The 18,864-nt window shown below is 47.4% G+C and overlaps 7 protein-coding genes across 7 annotated transcripts; 1 reads left to right on the plus strand and 6 right to left on the minus strand.

Annotated features, from left to right (window-relative positions):
• Window positions 1–212: 212 nt before the first annotated feature.
• Window positions 213–2,206, minus strand: N7516_002433 (TFIIH subunit TFB1 family protein; the record flags this gene model as incomplete). The annotated part of the gene is made up of 2 exons (XM_057215153.1): window positions 213–2,005; window positions 2,065–2,206. 2 exons carry the CDS (start codon window positions 2,204–2,206, stop codon window positions 213–215), a joined length of 1,935 nt encoding a protein of 644 aa, XP_057077036.1.
• Window positions 2,207–2,970: 764 nt separating this feature from the next.
• Window positions 2,971–3,630, minus strand: N7516_002434 (uncharacterized protein; the record flags this gene model as incomplete). Its single annotated transcript, XM_057215154.1, has 1 exon — window positions 2,971–3,630. One exon carries the CDS (start codon window positions 3,628–3,630, stop codon window positions 2,971–2,973), a length of 660 nt encoding a protein of 219 aa, XP_057077037.1.
• Window positions 3,631–5,052: 1,422 nt separating this feature from the next.
• Window positions 5,053–6,219, minus strand: N7516_002435 (FAD-dependent oxidoreductase; the record flags this gene model as incomplete). Its single annotated transcript, XM_057215155.1, has 3 exons — window positions 5,053–5,808; window positions 5,868–5,979; window positions 6,062–6,219. 3 exons carry the CDS (start codon window positions 6,217–6,219, stop codon window positions 5,053–5,055), a joined length of 1,026 nt encoding a protein of 341 aa, XP_057077038.1.
• Window positions 6,220–7,937: 1,718 nt separating this feature from the next.
• On the minus strand, window positions 7,938–9,977 carry N7516_002436 (Leucine Rich Repeat domain protein; the record flags this gene model as incomplete). The annotated part of the gene is made up of 3 exons (XM_057215156.1): window positions 7,938–9,331; window positions 9,384–9,731; window positions 9,788–9,977. 3 exons carry the CDS (start codon window positions 9,975–9,977, stop codon window positions 7,938–7,940), a joined length of 1,932 nt encoding a protein of 643 aa, XP_057077039.1.
• Window positions 9,978–12,690: 2,713 nt separating this feature from the next.
• Window positions 12,691–13,419, minus strand: N7516_002437 (uncharacterized protein; the record flags this gene model as incomplete). Its single annotated transcript, XM_057215157.1, has 3 exons — window positions 12,691–12,720; window positions 12,771–12,986; window positions 13,045–13,419. 3 exons carry the CDS (start codon window positions 13,417–13,419, stop codon window positions 12,691–12,693), a joined length of 621 nt encoding a protein of 206 aa, XP_057077040.1.
• A 1,277-nt stretch (window positions 13,420–14,696) lies between these two features.
• Window positions 14,697–15,680, plus strand: N7516_002438 (uncharacterized protein; the record flags this gene model as incomplete). The annotated part of the gene is given in 3 exon segments (XM_057215158.1): window positions 14,697–14,762; window positions 14,815–15,466; window positions 15,484–15,680. The coding sequence occupies 3 exon segments, from the start codon at window positions 14,697–14,699 to the stop codon at window positions 15,678–15,680; spliced, it is 915 nt and encodes a 304-aa protein (XP_057077041.1).
• Window positions 15,681–16,808: 1,128 nt separating this feature from the next.
• N7516_002439 (phosphatidyl synthase) lies at window positions 16,809–18,263 on the minus strand (the record flags this gene model as incomplete). The annotated part of the gene is made up of 1 exon (XM_057215159.1): window positions 16,809–18,263. One exon carries the CDS (start codon window positions 18,261–18,263, stop codon window positions 16,809–16,811), a length of 1,455 nt encoding a protein of 484 aa, XP_057077042.1.
• Between the last annotated feature and the right edge of the window lie 601 nt (window positions 18,264–18,864).

Genomic DNA, 18,864 nt, shown 5'->3' on the forward strand with positions numbered 1-18,864 from the left:
GAGAAAGTTCAGTGCAGTTGAGGGGACAGATGGCACTAAATTCCCGAAGTCCGGGGAAGCTCGGCATGCCGACTTTATTTCGTCTCTAGGAGCTTTTGATGTTGTATGTTATTTTATATTTAATTCTCTTTATGAATCAAACATTGAAGTTCTTGGAAACTATCATATTATACATCCTATATCCATTATCAAACGCCCGGCTTGTTTCCTTTCTATGTCGCTGCCATCTCTTGACTAGCCATAGCCATGGCCGCTTCTTTATTTTGTTCGGCCAGTTCCTTTTGATATCGAGTCGATGCGACCTCCAGTGCGTGGAGTGTAGGACCAAGAAGCTGATGTACAACTTTTTGGCCTCCCTCAACGCCTTCTAAGTTGACTCGTAATTTTCGCCCGGTGCTCTCATACATGTCACGGGCCTGTTTCTTTAGCCGGTCAACTTCGACTTTCCGCTCAGCCTCTGCGTCATTAGCAACAGCCTTAATACGCTCTGCTGCTCGCTGAAGAGACTCTGCCAAAGACGCGACCTCTCCAGCGCGGTCGGGGTTGCCCGAGAGAAATGCCTGCCAGAACTGATGCAAAAACTCCGTGGTTGTGGCGTGTGTCAATGTCAAACGGTCAAAGAGTGCCGTGGACAGTCCATATGTTTCTGATGTTGCTCGCTCATACATCTGTGCACGGCGTTCATGCAATGCTTTTAAGATCTGGGAAAATGCATCATGTAGAGCGGCAGATGATCCGACAGGTCGACGGCTAGCAGGTGCATCCTCCATCTCCTCGTCTTCATCATCACCGGGGTCCACTAACTTGCCTAGTTGTGTATTGCCCTGTGAGGGGAGACTTTGATTGATCTCCGCACGGAGAATCTGAAGAAGCTGGTCCGGATCTTGTTTCGTGAACTCCTTGGTTTTATCCTCTTCCTGGCCATGAGTGAAGAACCGACTTTGATCACGAATGTTTAAAGTGATGCGACTTTGCTCTTCTTCTCCACGAAGATCTTGCAGCTGGAGCTTTTTCCATGCTTCTTCGTTGATGCCTATAGGGGCACTCATGTCACCGTCGGCCGGAGCCACATTAGCCATGATCTTTTCACTCAGGCTGTTTAGTGTCCGGATAATGGGCACTTTGTCGACACCAGAGGGTCTCATATCTAGGTCAGGTCGGTTCCCGCGACGTTGGCTGTGGTTTACTTCATTGCCAGCCAGATCCAAAAAGTGATGGATATTTGTGTCCCGGTCTGGCTGAGCAGCCTCGTTCGTTTCGAGGTATTTGTCCAGCACGGCATCGGTTGCGTCAGCTTCTGTAATCCGCTCTCCGCGTAGTTTTTTGAACAGCCGACTCTGGAAAAATCGTGACCAGAACTGCTGCTCGCTGAGTTTCGGCACATTCTCGTCATACACTCGTTTGACCAGTGCATGTTGTGTGAAGATGAGCTGGATTTGCTCTTTGCTGATATTCAATCGTGTCACGTTATCTTCAACTCGAGGCCTAAGTGAAGATAGCACATTGTATGAGCCACGGATTTGGCCCTGTTCGATTGCGTGCGCCCGCAGTAGATGCAGTCGTGTTGACCAGAACTGTGATACGAACGACCCAGACGACAAGGCCTCCGGTTTTGTATGTAACCCCTCGAAAAACATTCGCTGCAAATTCGAATCAGATCTTAATAACGACTGCTGTAGCTCTATATCGGACCGAAGCTTATTCTCGTCGTCCAAAGGATTCTTCGATGTCCCGGCGGACGAAACAGCGTTTGCAATCGCCATTGCCGCTGACAACCCCTCAGAACTGCCTCTAGGCCCCGGTGTCTGGGATGGTGTGCCGGCCTTCGCGGTATTGACCCGGGCACTCAATGTGTCTTTGATGACATCGGCCTGCGGGCGGGCGTCTGCTCCAGCCGTGAACAGGAAGACATATTGATCGGGAGTACTATCGGGTGGCGCATCGGGAGCTTGGGCAAAGATTTTGAGCATCACTTTCGGATTCGAGGCTGGGGTCTGCTGGAGATCTAGCATTCGCACGAGTCAGCAAAGAGAACGAGTGCACGGCCATGGAGTGGCTGCATACTAGTGATGTTGACCACGGGGATTGTGATCGTGTTCCCAGCTCCTGCAACCGCAGGACTCCATGAGACTGACTGCCCATCTGCGGATATAGCTAGGGTCCCATCTTTCTTTTTGTAAGAGGCCGCTCCGCTCGGAGGTGACATCGTCGCGTGTCTTGACAGCTTCCACTATCTTCAAAGGCTGCAACGAATCCACCCATCGGGATGAGCAATTCCCCAGGGCGGAAGTTAGCGAGGAGAGTCTGAGATCTTAGTGATAGACGGGCGCGCGTAGAGGTGAAACCAACGAGAAATGCGGCTCTTCTCCAAGTCATCACATGACGTTTGACGTTTGCCAAGCCTCACCTGGGGAGCCAAGCCCTAAGTGAACGAAGCTGCAATTTCATTTGTGAGTGTAAACAATTAAAAATCACGATCTGTTATTGATCTATGTTTAATCCGGTGTTATTTTATCTCTTTGTTCTTTTGAATAAAAAAAGTCCAGTAGAAAATGTTGGTTTGTGTTTAAGCCATCATCTTCTCAGTAAGTTAAGGGAGACAATTAACATTTGAACCATTGAATTTACTATTTCTCGATTGGATTATCATTTCTAGAATGATTCCACTGTTTCTACATCCAACTTTTTCATACACAAAGTAGTCGTGCGGGATTTTACTTAAGAAGCTTGCTTTCAACACATACTTAGGTTAGATATAGTAACGCATCTGCACCCTATCACATTGTGTCAGGGGCAGCTAGCTACCTATGGCATTTGTCCAAGCACAATATCAGCAATTTTGACATCAACAATGAAAATTAAGGCCCAAAAAAGGAGACACAAGAGGTGGCCTAAAATAGTCCGAGCCGCAGCACACGGCTGTTTACTTTGCACTCGACAGAATCACCACTCGTTTCGTTGGTGATCCGACTAAACCCATCCTTCCAAAGCCTGCCATGCTGAGCTGATTGTCTTTGGGGGTGAGACGAGGGTGTCCCTCCGGGAGCTATCCACCTTGATCACCGCGAACTGATCACCGCGGAAGACATAGTAGTGATCGTGACCACTCGGGCTCGCAACAATAGCGTCAACACAATCAAAGCCAGCCTGGACAAGACTCGGCCAGCCCTCTGCGATAAGTGCGACCTTGTTGACAATTTTGTCGGTGCTATTGTCTAGACGAACATAGTGCATGCCGCGGAAAAAGTACATCTCGTTCTTTGTTCCGGGGGTGAGCATTGCTGCATCCACGGAGTCAAAGCCCGCTTGAGCGAGCGACTTCCATCCAGAGGTAATGGGACTGGCCCCATCATTGACGAAGGTATCATCGTAATTTTCAAGCTTGATTTTGGCATATCGGCCTCCGAAGAAAACGTAGAGTTGTTTTTCTTTGCCAGGTACAGGCACAATAGCGTCCACTGTGCCAAAGCCCATCTTGGGAAGAGTGTTCCAGCCCTTGCTTAGGAGGGTCGGGCCTGAAGCAAGACTATGCTCGGGACCTCCTTTGCTAAATCTGACACGACCGTAGTGCCGGCCGGCGAAGATAAAGATCTCTTCTTTTCCGGCAATCCTACAGGCAGCGTCAACCATTGTGAACAAAGATAGTCGATGGAGACTTTAAAAGGGTAGAAGTGTGGTGTTGTTGTTGTAGGTGATGAACAGATACTCAATTGTGTGTAGTGTGAATCTTCAGACTAGCGGTCGATATGGTGGTATTTATATCCATCTGCCCTTGCAATATGGGCTTGTTACCAAATATTGCCCATATGACTTACTCCTTGCCTGTACGATGATAACATTTGGAATGGCACATTTGTATGACTGAGATCGAGCACCATCCACTGCATACTGTCTTACAGCTAGACTGGAGCAAAAGGCATTGGCTTTTGATCATATGCTTGACTTGAATTCCACCAAGTCGAACGAAATTTATGACACTTGTTGATACAGGACATCAATCAGCTCATCTAGCTAAGAGTTCTCACTCATATACCAAATTAGATAATTCCTGGGGCTAACCTTGGAATGCACATGGATCACGCTGCTAGTTACTGAAAATCTCAACTACCCATCATAAATATATATATATATATATATATATACACACTCCTTTCAGTAAATTCCCTTTGAGTGAATAACTCAAACTACTCATGATCGAAAGACACATACTAATTTAGCTAATCATGGTAGTCCCGTTAGGTTGTACCAAGGACCAAGGGTATATATGTGCAGTAAGAACCTCTCGGTTTAGGAGGATCAAGCTTTATTCCGCAACCCATGCAAATGAGGGCATGCAGTGCCTTATTGTGCAACGAGAGAAAAAGATCCCAGCCCTGCAAATCCACTTTCTAGCATTAGATCTCTCGGGCTCTGTGGCCCATACCAGTTAGTACTCCAGCCGCCGATCTGTGTGTAACGTCGAAGGTTAAAACAAAAGAGCCAGCTTTCTCGTCCGTAAGGGCTGGGTATGGATATAAAGGGCTGGGTATAGGAGAATGAGAGTACTAGCAATACCCCAAGAGGAAAAAGAAAGAAAAAACCACACAGTAGTTGTTTCCTTGCCTAGTTAAGCAGCACAGCGGATACATATGTATTGGTGCTTATTTTAGCATTAGACATTCATATTTTCAATAGGACTAAGGTATGTTTGATTTCACATACTACTGCAGTCCCACAGTTCCTATAGGGCTTGTTCAAATGTTTGCTCTTCGCTATTTCAGAGTATCGTAACTCTCTTGGTCGGATCATCTCCTACCTTGGTTTTAATTTTAGATGGGTCTATTCCCATCTTGCTTTCTAGCTTTTCGCCTGCTCCGATTATATATCCTAGCTACCTACGCCGAATATAGTCTTATAGCTAGCTGTATCCCTAGTTTTGACAATTATAATAAGACTGCTCCTGATAGATATCTTACGCCAACCGCCATCAACTTCTTGAATGTACACGCACTTTGCCGTACAAACTGTATATAGTATGAACATATTAGGAATTATAGCCCAGTTGTCCAATGTCTAGACTGATATATTCTTATATATGCGCTTTATAGTGATTTTCAACCAAACCAAGAACCTGATTTGCCATTCCCCAGGAGTAAACATAACCCAGACTACCAGCTCCATAAGCATGAATGATATTTCCTTCTCTCTCGACCCGAACTCCCCCTTCCGAGCCGGTCTAAAGCCGACAATATCCCTAGAAACATCTCTATCGGTATCAACCCAGCCAAAGTCGCCCTTCGTCATACTATTGACTCGCTCGAGAATATCCGTTCGCAGAGCCATATCAGGATCAACAGCGAAGTTCCCCGGTTGACTTACACCACCGAGGATGACTCCCCCACTTGCCCTGGGAATGACATAGGTATACTGGGACCCTTGCAGGATAACAGCGCGGTTAAAGTCATCGTCATCCTGCTTTCGGACAAACATAGTCTGGCCTCGAATGGATATCGAGCTATCATCTGAAGCAAGCTCCCGCGCACCCAATCCTGATGCGTTCACCACGATACTGGCCTGGCTTAGGTTCTGCATTTCTTGGAAAGATTCAACCTTCCCCCGTACAAATTTCACTCCTCGGTCAACCAACTTCTGGGCGATCCATGGTAGGAACATTCTCGGGTCCACGGTCAGTCCACTGTACGTGAATCCGATTGTCGCTCCTGGTGGCATGTCGGTGGACTGGATGGGGGTGAAATCGGGTAAGATTGATTTGTACCATATCGTTGAATCGTCCGCACGGTCGTCATAAAACTCGGTGATATTGAGTTTCTAGGCGGTCGATTAGTTTATTGAATTCGATTGATAGTAATTATATAGAAGTGACTTACTCTGATACCACTTCGAGGACCGTGATCCGCTAGTTCAAAGTACTTCTTGATTGAATATTCCTGGAGCTCATTAAAGCCCGTATCTGGATGTGGTGCAAGCAGAGCGCCTGCCCTACAGGACAAAAGAAACCGTCAAAATAAGACATAGATCTTTCAAATCAATGATTTCTAGTTCAGTGTACTCATGTACTCACCAAGGACTGGCCCATTCTGTTGTTTCATCGCCAGGGAGATTCCGGGCTACAATAATGACATCGTATCCAGCATCAACAAGTAACAAAGCACTGGTAAGCCCGATCACACCAGAACCAATAATACCGACTCGCGTGTTCTTGGATGTACAAGATGGCATTTCCTATATGAGTGTGGTTTCAATATAAAGAAACTCCGGGGTACAAACACTGAAACTGCTGCTAGATACCTGGATGCCCGAGATCGGATCGATAACAACGAATAGGAATACGAATTCCTCCTATCTTCCCCTCAATTCTCGGCTATCACTTAGTTGTATAAAGGGACCCCCGCTCGAAGGAGCCGATATATTTATTATCTGTCGGAACCTCGCCTCGACAAGACGTATAGCTCGATATGCTTCATTTCCCTGCCATATCAAAAACATAGTGTGATCAATGTAGGGGAATTGATAGAATTCCGAAGCTCTTGCTGCGCTCATTCTTCTCCCTTCGCCAGAACGTGGGAAACATTGTTGCTTCAGTGCTGGTAAACAAGCAACCTGGCACGTTCGAATCGCTGTACTCCTGCGCATTCGGGAAGTGAACAAAATCACCATTATCAATCGCTCGGTTGAGGCTCCTGTCGAAGAACTTCGGGATTTAGGATCAGATCACACAAACAAAATGGTTCAAACATACCAATCAACTATGTATGGTACAGGTCATTATCCCATAGATATATATGTATTGTTCATTTTCAACAGTGTTCCAAGTTCATAGTAGATTGTATGTGCCATAAATTGCAAATATCAATCCTCCTATTTGAAACGTTTCTCCAACTTCTTGCTGCGCGCGTCCTGAATTATATCGTCAAACACAGGCCTAATTTCCCCCAGGGTTGCCTTGCGGGCTCCCAGTGGAATAAAAGCACCATCAAACACCGTCATGAGAAGCAAAATGGTATGTATCTTGGTAGTTATTTCCGCTCCGACATTGTGTTTCAGCCGACTGTGTATATCGCTAGCATCAAGTATCATAATATCCTATAGGTGTCTGGGTGCACATACCTGGCCTTCCTTGGTCATGCGGAAAAACCTGAAGAGATCACCGTCCGTTGCAAGTGTGTATGTAGTGCGATTCTCGTTCTCTAGACGCCTCTGCTTGGCATGAAGATCACCTTTCTCCAATTAGTTGTGACAGAAGTACCAGAACACAGTAAAACACTACCCGTAAGAGCTGTCATCTCTAAGCCTATTCCCTTGCCACTCAAACCCCTCGAGGGTCGCATCACAGCTAGGAAATTGATGCTTTTGTCCTCTATCCCATACCAAAAAGAACATCCAGGACGTCTATGTGCACGAGCCCTAGTAGTTTCCTATTGGGACTGATTGAACACACCTGGGCACCTTCCGGATGAGGCAGGCACACGGGCTATATCAAATGGAGTCTACAAAACAGCTTATAAGAGATAAAAGTAGAGACTAGGTAGTTATTTATGAGCAGAGTAGCAAAATCCACATAGGTACAATAACGCCAGATGAAGCCAGTGATAATAGAGTCAAACCAAAAAATATAAAAAACCAGACACCGCTGAAGAGAGAAATCTCAGATGCTATGCAAAAACAAAAGACAAAACGCGACCGAGAGCACGAACCCGAAGCCAGTAGCCAGAATGCCGAAATTCGTAAACCATGTTGCGCGCCGCCATGCATAGACCGGATATCATCATTCATGATCGTCAAAAAAAAAAAGCAAAAAGCAATAAAAGCAAAGCCCCTCCAATGAAACGCAAACCGTGAAAATCAAGGATATCAAATCAAGGGTATCAGCAAAAGTGATAAAACAAAAAAAGATCCAGTGAATACGCTTTTGGGGAGAATAGAACGCTCATAGTAGATCATTTTTTGAACATGTAGTGGCCATAGAGGCCGCCGACCTCACCGACGGCCATAGGGATCTTGCGCATACCCCACCAGCGCGCACCCATCTTCCAGTAGCGAGCGCCATCGTCGGAGAGTTCGTGGGGCACGGAGGATGGCTCGCGGACGTACCAGCCACGGCGGCCGAGGTCTCGCACAGTCCAGCCAACGGAGATGCGCTGAGTCTTGGCACGCTCACGCAGCGGGGTGATAATCTTGTCACTGAACTCAACGACCTGCAAGGGGTAGCTTTGGTTCGAGAGCAGCATACAAGTGCTGGTGTTGAAGATGGCGCCGATGGTCATCTGCGGCACCTTGGCAAGATCAAGGTAGCAGAGAGTGCTGGGGGCATCGATTTCCACCCCTGTGGCTGGGTTGCGGTACCGGCCGAAGAACGAGTTCACGTCCGCGACTGAGAGATCCGCAGAGCTGAGACCCAGCTCCTCCAGGTACTTAGTCAGAGGTACCAAGAGTGGTACATGGTCCGAGGTGATCTTCGCTCCGCCTAGGTTGAGGGAGCGAAGAGTATCGGGAAGATTCGGCAGCAGAGCAGACACATCGGTCTCTTCCAGAAGACGGAAGCGGGTCGGGTCCGTCAACAGGTTCAGATACACGAGAGACTCATTGACCGACGGGTGGGTGGTCAGGAAGTTAACCAGGGCGCACGGGCGGAGGCGCGTGCATCGGGACAAGCTCAAGTGCGAGATACGGGCAGTCTCGGGGATGGCGACGAGAGCTGAATCGTTAACTTGAGTGTGAGTAAGGTCGAGGTGCGTTAAGTTGATCAATCGCGGGAGGAGGTAGTCGAACATGGGAGCGGGGATAGTGCTACATTCGTGAAGGGAGAGCCGTTTCAGGTTGGGCAAGGTCATGGGCAGCGCAGGCCCACCGACCAAGGCCTGCTGGAAAACGCCGGAGAATGCTTGGGTCGAGCAACCGCAGAAATCCACGGCGCGCAAGTTCGGCAGTCCCATGAAGAGCTTCCGGATCACTTCCACGCTGATGTCGCCTTCCAGATGTTCTTGCAGCAGACATTCCTTCAAATTGGGGAGCAGTTCCAGGCACTGCAAGAGGGTCCTGGAAGTCAAGTTCTGAATTTCGGCGTTCATCTGCTTAGTGCGACCCAGGCCGACGGATGTGAAGTGTGAGAAGTCCAGACGGCGCACCAATGTTCCCAAAGCCGGATACTGCGAGATATGATTCAGTGCCTTGGAGAAAATGATGGAGTGTGGGAAAGTCATGTTCCTGTACAAGACACCCAAAGTAGCAGCGTGCAATGTGTGGGATGTAAGCAGACACGAGACCAAATCCACGTTGCGAGGGGCGTAGCCATTTGGTGGAAGATCGACCGCCAGGTTAGAGATGATTTGATCTACCAACAGTTAGCACATGAGAACCCAAGAATGGCAAGTGCGACTTCTTACCAAGAACCTCTGGGGGGAATCTCTCCAAAAGTGATGTACCGGGAGGGGTCTGCAACACCTCGGCCTCCACCTCGGGGGCCTTTGGTGGGAGAAGCTCCATGGCTTCAGGTTCGGAGGCCTCCCATGCCCAGCCCTTTGCTTGTAGGTTTCCGAGCCCACGAAGATCGCTGTAGCTGCGGCTCAAACTCTTCCCACCCAATCGAATCTGCTTCCACCCGAGGAATCCACCACAAGGACAGCAAAAGTCCGGGGCTTGTTGCATCTGGGTGGGGCGCTCAACCTTGCGCTCTCGGTCTTGCTCTTGGGGAGATGGTACTTGTTGGGTGTCCACGAACGATTGCGCAATTCCTGTAGTATCGATCACGTCAGCCTCCAGCCTGGATCCGTACATTTTCGGTACGTACCGTCCTCGGTATCTTCTTTGATAGAACCGAAAGAGGGGCGACGCTGGCTGCTCGATCTGGACCCGTCTGGGGTGCTGCAGGGCGAGGGAGAGGAGGAGTCGTGTGAGTGGAAGTGGTCACCACAGGGAATTGAAGAAAGTCGAGGGAAGGCCGGCTTGGGCTGTGAAGGAGCAGGAGTAACGGATGTCATGGTGAAGAGGAAGAGGCCCTCTATAAAGGGCCCTTAGTGTACAGTGACTAGTTGAGGAGTACCTTGGAGCAGGTGGAAACACCACAAAAAAAATAAGTCTACCGAAATTTAAAAAAAATATGAAAAGGCTCCTCCTGATTGAAAAAAAGGGAAGAAAAAAGAAATGGCCCCGGTCAAATCAAAGAAAGTGTTAAGACCGAGGGCAGGTTTAGGGCTCTCTCTCTCTCCCAGAGGGGCGGCGGGGGAAAAAAAAAAAAAAACCAAGCTGTTAGTCACGGAAACGGGTGAACCGGCGTAGCACAATTTTGTAGGTAATATGGGGAGTATTAGACAGTTTTTTTCCGATCGGACAAGATTCAAGACTTTCAGTTTTGAGACTTTTGAGAAGATAATGAAATGAAAGTGAAAGTTGGAAAGTTGAAGATCCAAAAAGAATGAAATGCAAAAGAAATGCAAAGAAATGCACCATGGGTCATGGCCACATGGGGCGAATTATGAGGAAAAACAACGGGTGAACTGATTGATTACGGTGGCGGATCTTTTATTTTATTTTTTTATTATTTTATTTGGGTTTCTATTCTATTTAATTCTTAATTCTTAAGCTATATAGTATATAGTATATATAAAATTATATACTCCATAGTTATATCGATGCTATACTTCCTTATATCACAACTAGACTGATTAAGTTCGTGTTAGTTCCCCAAGCTACCCCTGCAGACCCCATTTGCTTTTTTTTTTTTTTTTTTTTTTTTTTTGATTATTTCTTGTATGCATGCGGAAAATGGCGTCATACCCCCAGGATTTGGACCTGACAGACATATTTTTTATTCTTCGAAGATACAAAAGTACAATCAGTAACTTGGGAGTACATATGCATCTATAATGTTGTATGGTCCCTATGTTCTCCGATTCTATGACATAATATAGTTAACTCACTAAATAAGAATCCACCGGTACCTAACTAGCGCCTTCACCAAAAACTTCCCAAAGTGACAGGTCAGCAGATCTCAATCCGATGCATCCGCTTTGAACTGTACAATGTACCCCAGACTACGAGTTCCTATTACTTAATATATTCCTATTCATGCAGTTACTATTAGTAATCTTCTCTCAGTCCTCGACATAAACCAGCCATATAACTGGAAGTCGCCTCTTTTGGGAGATCATGCGGGGGTAACCTTGGAAGACACTCTCTATTACATAATAACAATAGATCCCTGTCACCTGATGTTATTACGGCCCGTGTCCCTGGGTGATCCAAATTGGGTGATCCCTCCAATTTGGTACTCCGTATATTTGTACTCCATACACATACATAGTACAATGTCAATAAAAAAAAAAAAAAAAAAAAAAAAAAAAATTGTCTCGGAGTTCCGATGGAGCAATAATAATTCCCATTAGCTCATCTGAACTAGTCTACCTAATATTCGGAATAGTGACTCTTCTCCTGACTCTCACCGACTTTGCTTGTCTCCCATAAGCCAAGACCGGTGATCCACGGTCATCCCACGATTATGCAGTTGATCGTCAAAGCCAAGCCCGTAGTTTCCCCCTTAAATAGCTATACATCACCCCCCCGCTTTCTTCCCTCCTATTTACTTTTCGGGGGAAGAAAAACAGTTGGAATCCATCGGCTTCTCCCCCACCCCGGTCCTGCATTCTTGTCATCCTAAGTTAAAAGTCAACCTGATTGCTGACTAGCACTGCCTCGTTGGTACCACCCATGCACTTTTCAGACAGGTTTGGCAAAGGCTTAGTTCTCGGGCTGCAGCTGAACATCCTAGGAGCAATGCAACCCAGTTCAGATTCAAAGGCTTGATGGGGGTTGTTGGCGTTATTCGAGTCACATCTCTCTCTCTCCTGGACTCTTGCATTTGGCTGGTGGAGTGAGTACAGCAAGTGGGGGGGACAGTATGGGGCTTGACTGCATGCCGGCCAAGCCCTGGTCGTGTTGAAGGTGTACTTCCGCGGAATTGCGCTTGCCGCCAAGGCCTCCGCATTGCTCAAGTAGACAAGGAGGCGAACCTAAGTCTTGGTCCTGCTCTCCTTGCTCTACTTGTAGGTTCTCTAGGACTAATCCCAACGAAAAATGTTACTAGACTATAGCTAAATGGTCTAGCTGCGTTGAAACCGTGAGTCCATTCCCCTTGGTTTTGTCTTTTGAATCTGGAGAATCTTCCAATACAACTCTTTCCCTGATGAACGTTTTTCTAAGCGTTTCCTATTACCTGACACCCCAATCATACTATGTATTCTTGGGAATGTTGAAATCTATGTGGATACTGAACGGAAAAAGCAATGTCGTTGCGTGAAACCATCAACATGGCATATTGTGTGCGATGGTATCTTGTTTTCACAAATTACTTGAACATATGTTGACAATGGCAAATCCAGGGTTCGCTTCGATCAATACCGGCCGTATCTCGAGCCATAATCCGGGCCGCAGGGCCCGTAGGGGCCATGTGGGTTATAGATGATGGCGAACTCCACGTAAATTTGGAGCAAAGAGTTGCCAGAAAAACATCAAGACAAACCAACCGAATATCGAGGCCCTGAGGACGCGAAAATAAGACCCGAGGACGATGCAATTTTGTGTTATTGTCGGGGAAGGCACCACAAGTCAATTATCTCTGGAAAACTAAGGTAGACTCAAAAGAATAGTGTGCACAAGAAAGGGCAGTTTCCAATCACCATATTCCCAACCTCCTCTTCACTTGTAGCTACCCACAACAACTGCTCGCTTTGGCACATAGAGCAATGCAACTTACAAATGTACACTCGTCTATTTACCTTTTCTATTATGGCTGTGCTTGTAGCATTCGGCGTTGTGAAAAATGGCTTCTCTGAAATAATCAATTGGCCTTTCGCGACGTTGAAACGCGCTACGAGGCCTTGTCCCTTTCCTGGCACAGGCTTCATTTCATACAGTGGCAAGTTCAGCTCGCGGATTGGGTCGGTGCCGAGCACAAATTGTGCTAAGGTGGTTGGCACTTCCGGTTCGTCGATCTAATTATTGATAGATTAGAGAGCGGCCGTGAATCATAATCTTTTCAAGATAGTATACCTTCTCATAGGATCTAATTGAAAGTTTCACATCATCCAAAGCATAGTAGCCCAATGCCCCTTCGCCCTCATCCCAGTCACGCACTCTCGATCCGAACCAGCAACTGGCTACCCGGCTAACAGTATCGATATAGTTCCTCAATCCGCCGGTGTCCTCATTCGGGATCGTTGCGCCAAAACGAAGGAACTTGTGGCATTCAAGCGGAAGCAATAAGTCTGGGTCGGGCTTGAATGCAATGTAATTAGGCTTCACTTCGACTTGATCATCATTTTGGTAACGCTCTGTGATGGTTTTCAGGAGTCTTTCCCAATTGTGTTTGTCTACCAGCCCTTTGGTTAGACGCGGAACTATGTCAAAACCTGCGTAGGAACCCATAGCTATCGGTCAAGTTAAAGTTATTGAAAGAGAATCGTTATGGATCATCAAGTGTTAGAACGAAGCAAAGGGAGGATGTACTTATATGAGCAGGCTGTTGGTGTGTGGGTCTAGCTGCAAGCCAGGAAGAGAAGGAAGATATATGTCCCTACTGGCAAACTGAGGCTAACTATATAGCTAGTGGAATCCTGAAAATCAAGGCAGTACCCAGCCCAAGGTGGTGTTTAACCCCTGCTGGTTTGGGCCGCACTGGTGGCGTAATGTGAACCTTTGATTTTAGGTACGTTTTCTATGGGATACACATAGAAAAGGTACTTCAAATGTGGACAGGGCATTATGCCGGGTGATAGCAAATACACATCCCAAAGAGGGGTTACACCAGGGCTCCTTATATGAAAGGTATTGATTCTACACTGTTCGACGTAGAAGAAGAATGTGAGATTCAGGGAAACATGATGGGTCATTTTTTTATCAGCCCATACGTAAAGGTCCATCAATATGTGCGAGGCCCAAGCTACCTTCATAGTGCGACCCATTAATAGCCATAGAGAAAGTATAGCGAAGCAGATATCATCAGAACCCATTCTAGTCTAGGAAAGGACCTGTTTTAGCGCTCTTCTCTTGACATTCTCACTTTCAGATATTCAGCATATCCTATAATGTATGGGTGAGCGATACAGCCAGAGAACAACTCAACCAGCGCAAACGCAACCCGAGACAAGTCTCGTGCCCCCGGTACCTCGTCGCTGGGGCAAGACATGCATACCCGCTAGAACGCCATGATCTAGAAGGCTGGAGTAGAACGTAAATTGGTCTAGACAAGTGTGTCTACCCGACTCATAGCGGGCGTGTCTTGGGAAATGCCGGAAGTGACTTCTGGTGGTTAGATACTAGTTATATAGTGTGGGTTCTTGGAAGTGTGTCTTAGGATTTGACGAAAGTGGCTACTTGCTTCTTTTTTTCCCCTTCTAGTTCCTTGCTTTCCCGAGACATTCGTGGTCTAGACGTGGAAGTGTAGACAAAAAATTGAAGAACGTGGTTTTGATGTTTTTAGTATACATACATGTATGTATATTATTTATATTCTAGTTATATGCGGTTAGTTTTGCCTTTAATGCCGTCGACATAAAGACCTGTCTTAGCTGCTCACCCTCCCCCTCTCTCACTTTTAGTAAGAGCGTGGTTGTTAATATTCACTTGTGTATCAAAGAATTATGGGTTAAAGGACGCATCTTCCCCTTTTCCATTCTCTTCAACCTCCCCAACCTTTCCTCGTGATGAATGACATGGATTCTTTGTCTCCTCCTCCATGGGGGACACTGTCTGTCGAACAATATCTCATCGTATGTTCTGTTGTGCCTTTTTGTTTCTACTTCAGATGCTAATCCTGTGCAGACAAACTGGAATAACTCCTCCACCAAAACCCCCGACCAGCAACGAAAAATGTTGGTCACTGAGTTCCTCGACGTGGAATCTATTCCCCTTGAATGGGCCGAAGATTGGGATAGCCTTCCAGCGGGCATCGATCCGCCACGTGCGCCTACAACAGAGGAGGTGGACACAATTCTCCGACCTTACCGCAGCGACGTGCTTCGATGGCACGCAATGAATCTTTTCAATGACCCGACTTGTCCTGCTTTACTACGCACGCACTATTGCACCGACGAAGAAGAGAAAGCCAGACACGATGATTTAATGACCGAATGGGTCGATTCAGATCACTTTGAACCAGAAGCCTGGTGGGCCGTTCTCAATGATGCAGATCTCTTCAACTTCGGCGCGGAGTGGCGACGTGTGTACGAGATTCTTCCCGAACTTGCGGGCCCACTTGACCCCGAGGTCGATGATAAACTGAGGATTCCGCGCGCCCGTAAAGCAGAAGACCTTGAACCTTTCCGCTCTGATCTCAAAACGCAAACTGCCGAAGTAAAAGAAGAAGCCCCGGAGGCTTGGCGCGATGACCGAGACACAATCATCGATAGCCTCGCGATAGGGTTGCAAAAATGCGCTACGAGGGCGTATCTTATGCTTTCCGGTCTGGAAGTTTGTATGTGCTTTATTTAGATGGTTTCCGAAACGTCATTCGCGAAGGTCGTATGGATCCTGAGATCCACGATCTCTTTGGTGTGATTGGTACATGGATGGAAACCAACGAATTCCTTGAGGGCTCTACTGTTGGGGAAAAGTATCGAGCTAGTGCAGAATTAGGGAGGGAACTGTATCAATTGACGGAAGAAGAACTTGCAGATCCTAATCAATAGATGAAATGGAGAACATGGTGTTGCATATATACTAGATGGGATGAACTAAAAGGTTTATAATAGTTCTCCAATCTTCACGAAAGCTTCTCGTTAATATTCTATACCTCTAGATGTCGCTTTGTATCCACCATGGTTAAATTATACAAGCCATAAGCTGACTATATAGGCTATCTACTTTCCCCTATTATCAAGCCTATAAGTAGTCGTACCACAAACTCTAGAATCCCCTTTAGAACTATAAGATCGTGCTCTGCCCTTAGGGCCTTAGTAACTTTCAATCTATTGAGATAATAGACTTTCAATCTATTGAGATAATAGCTGTTTCAAATAGTAAACAAAATGTTAATTACCAAGGTTCCGGCTGGACGGCCAAAGTTATGGGTGGAAAGGCAGCCATTTCTGGCCTCAAAAGCGGTCATTTTCGGCGTCAATCCCACAGGTCCTCATATTCTAGTTGTAAAAGTCAAGTATTAATTAAATATTGTGTGGATCCATGGATAGATATTAGACGTGGAAAAGAATAGAAAATCCACAAGAGCTTCAGTAATAAGGGATGATATGTCATGTCGTCAATGACTGCTTTTTCTGGAATATCTAGGTAGAACCTTAATACGAAGATTTCACTAAAGAGAAAAATTACACAAATTACACGGAAATAAAAGGTAGAAACTGGGGTTGACGACATCAATGATGAAAATTGCATGTGGTATTGGGGGGGGATATAGCTGCATGCGGAAATGCATGCGGAAATGTGTCAAAAAAGGAAAAGATAAAACAAAAGGCTCCTTCAGGTCATAGCACATGATAATCCAGTCTAAAAAGGCGGGGGGAATTGCAGGTCGAAACCACCGACCATCCTCATTGTAAAAAAAGAAATTTTGGAAATAAATCTCAAGTCTTTTCTCAAATCGATGATCCGAATTGACATGACAAAGGATATCAGAAGTCCTAAAAGCCCGAAATTTAAGGCGCACATGCATCAGATAAGTGGTGCAAGGAAAAAAAGCAAGTCTATGAAATGACATGAGATGGTAGAAAACAGGAAAACGCCACGGAGATCCTTCTCAAGCCCAGTATCACATGTTTTTTGAGTTTCGTTTCAGCGTGAAAAGATCAGAAAGTGATCATTTACTCAATAGCGGAGGCATTGTCGCCGTGAGTGACGGGGTTGACCTTGGGGTTCCACTTGAGCTTGAAGTCGGCGCCAAGCTCCTTGGCGACGGCGGCCTTGACGGCCTCGAGGACGTTGTTGAAGACACCGAAGTTGGCAGGGGTGTTGGGGTCGTTCTCGCCTTCCTTGCCCTGGAAGACACCAGTGCGGACCAAGCAAGTGTTCCAGCCGTACATGTTTCCACCGATGATATCAGAGGCGGGGTTGTCACCGACCATGTAGATGTTATCGGGCAGACGGGAGACACCGTGGAGCTCCTCCATCCAGGCCTTCATGACCTCATCGGCGTAGGTGTAGGTAGCACGCTCGGGCTTACCGTAGACAACACGCTCAAGGTCGACACCGGTGAGAGTCTTGTACTGAGCCTCAACGGAGATACGGAAGGCACCCTGGGTGAGACGGGGGAGACCCTTGTGCTCGGTGGGCATGAGAAGATCACCCTGGGAGAAGTAGATGGGGATGCGGGTGGCGACAGGGTCCTTGGCCTTGGACATGAGCTTGCCGTCCTCGGCGAGCAGGAGATCCATAATGACCTGGAAATCGGTCTGGTAGTCACGGGAATCGGCGAAGACCATGATGGCGTCGAACTTCATCTGGGAGAAGTCGCGGGGCTTGGCCTCGGCGCGCTCGGCGTCAGTGAGGGTGGCCCAGGGGGAGATGGAAGGGTCCCAGGCGAGGAGATCCTTGGGGTGCACGACGGTCTTGAAACCGTAGTTCTCGGCAACCTCGCGAATCTTGAAGCCTTCACCACCGACAACCAGAACAGTCTCGTAGTACTCAGCCAAGGCCTGCATGGGAGTGTGGGATTGAATGAACTGGTCGGTGGAGATGGGCTGCTCGAGGATCTCGGAGAGCTGAGCACAGCGAGCCTCCTCGGTCTTACCACCACCGTTGGTGAGGAGAATGTGGGGGATGCGGATGCCGAGCTCGTTATCGCCGTTGAGCATCTTGAGGGCGACCTTGGCCTCCTCAATGGCGTGGTTACCGTGTGCCAGCACACCATCAATGTCGAAAGCGAAGGCCATGTTCTTGGCCTTTGTAGTCTTCTCCTTGTTAATATCCTGGACCTGGGAGGCCAAGATATCCCGGGAGACGGAAGGAGCACCGCGCTGCACAGATGAGAGTCGAGACAGGCGGGGGGAGCGGGGAATGGGGAGCGAAGTGCCGAAGGAGTTGCGCGAGCCCCGGCGGTCCTTCATGGAGGGAGAGAAGCTCAAGTTGTGCATAAATTGAGCGGCATCACTGATGGCGCTGCGGGTGGCGGGGATCTCGACGGTGTTGCCGCCCGAGGGGATGGCGAGTCCGGAAGCAGCACGCTGGTCCCGGGGGGAGAGAGCACCCTGGGGATCCTGGGTGCGGGGATCCTGGGAAGCGGGATCAACTGCGAGATCAGAGTCCTCGAAACGAGCCATGATGGAAGGCGTTGGAATGTAGGAGGAAGTAGAAGGATGGATGAGCTTCTACTTAGGGGGTCACTGGATTCAGGACTCAGGGAAGAAGGAAGAATTGAAGTAAAGGAGAAAAGAAAAGGAGAAAAAGAGAAAATTGAAAATTGACTGATAAGGAAACAAGATGGCAAAGGAGGGAGTTCAGCAGAGTATATATACAAGCCAATATCTAAATACCTGGGACTCAAAAAGAACAAACGAAATTGGGTATTTTGCCATTGAGGTTACGAGGGATCCACTCACCGGGTATCATCATTCCTAGGAATTATCGTCATCATTTGGCAAGATATTGAAGGGTGGACCATACCTCAGGTATTCTTGCAATGAGACAGGCTTGTATAGGGTACCTGTCTCATTTGTGGCTGACACACTGTCTCGTCATGTACCTAATACACGGGATACTCTTCTTCCCGAATTGAATCAGAAAGACATTGATTGGATAGGACCAGACTCGCTGGGCCGAATATGAAGCAACGCAGTACGCCGAGTGGGTAGGACGAGGACAGAGACGGACAGACGATTGGATTAGAGCGCAGTTCGCCCGTGGACCGACATGAGATCGATG

The sequence above is a fragment of the Penicillium verrucosum genome (genome assembly GCF_028828655.1).
Source record: "Penicillium verrucosum strain IBT 35672 chromosome Unknown utg000001l_segment0_segment0, whole genome shotgun sequence".
Taxonomy (NCBI): domain Eukaryota; kingdom Fungi; phylum Ascomycota; class Eurotiomycetes; order Eurotiales; family Aspergillaceae; genus Penicillium; species Penicillium verrucosum.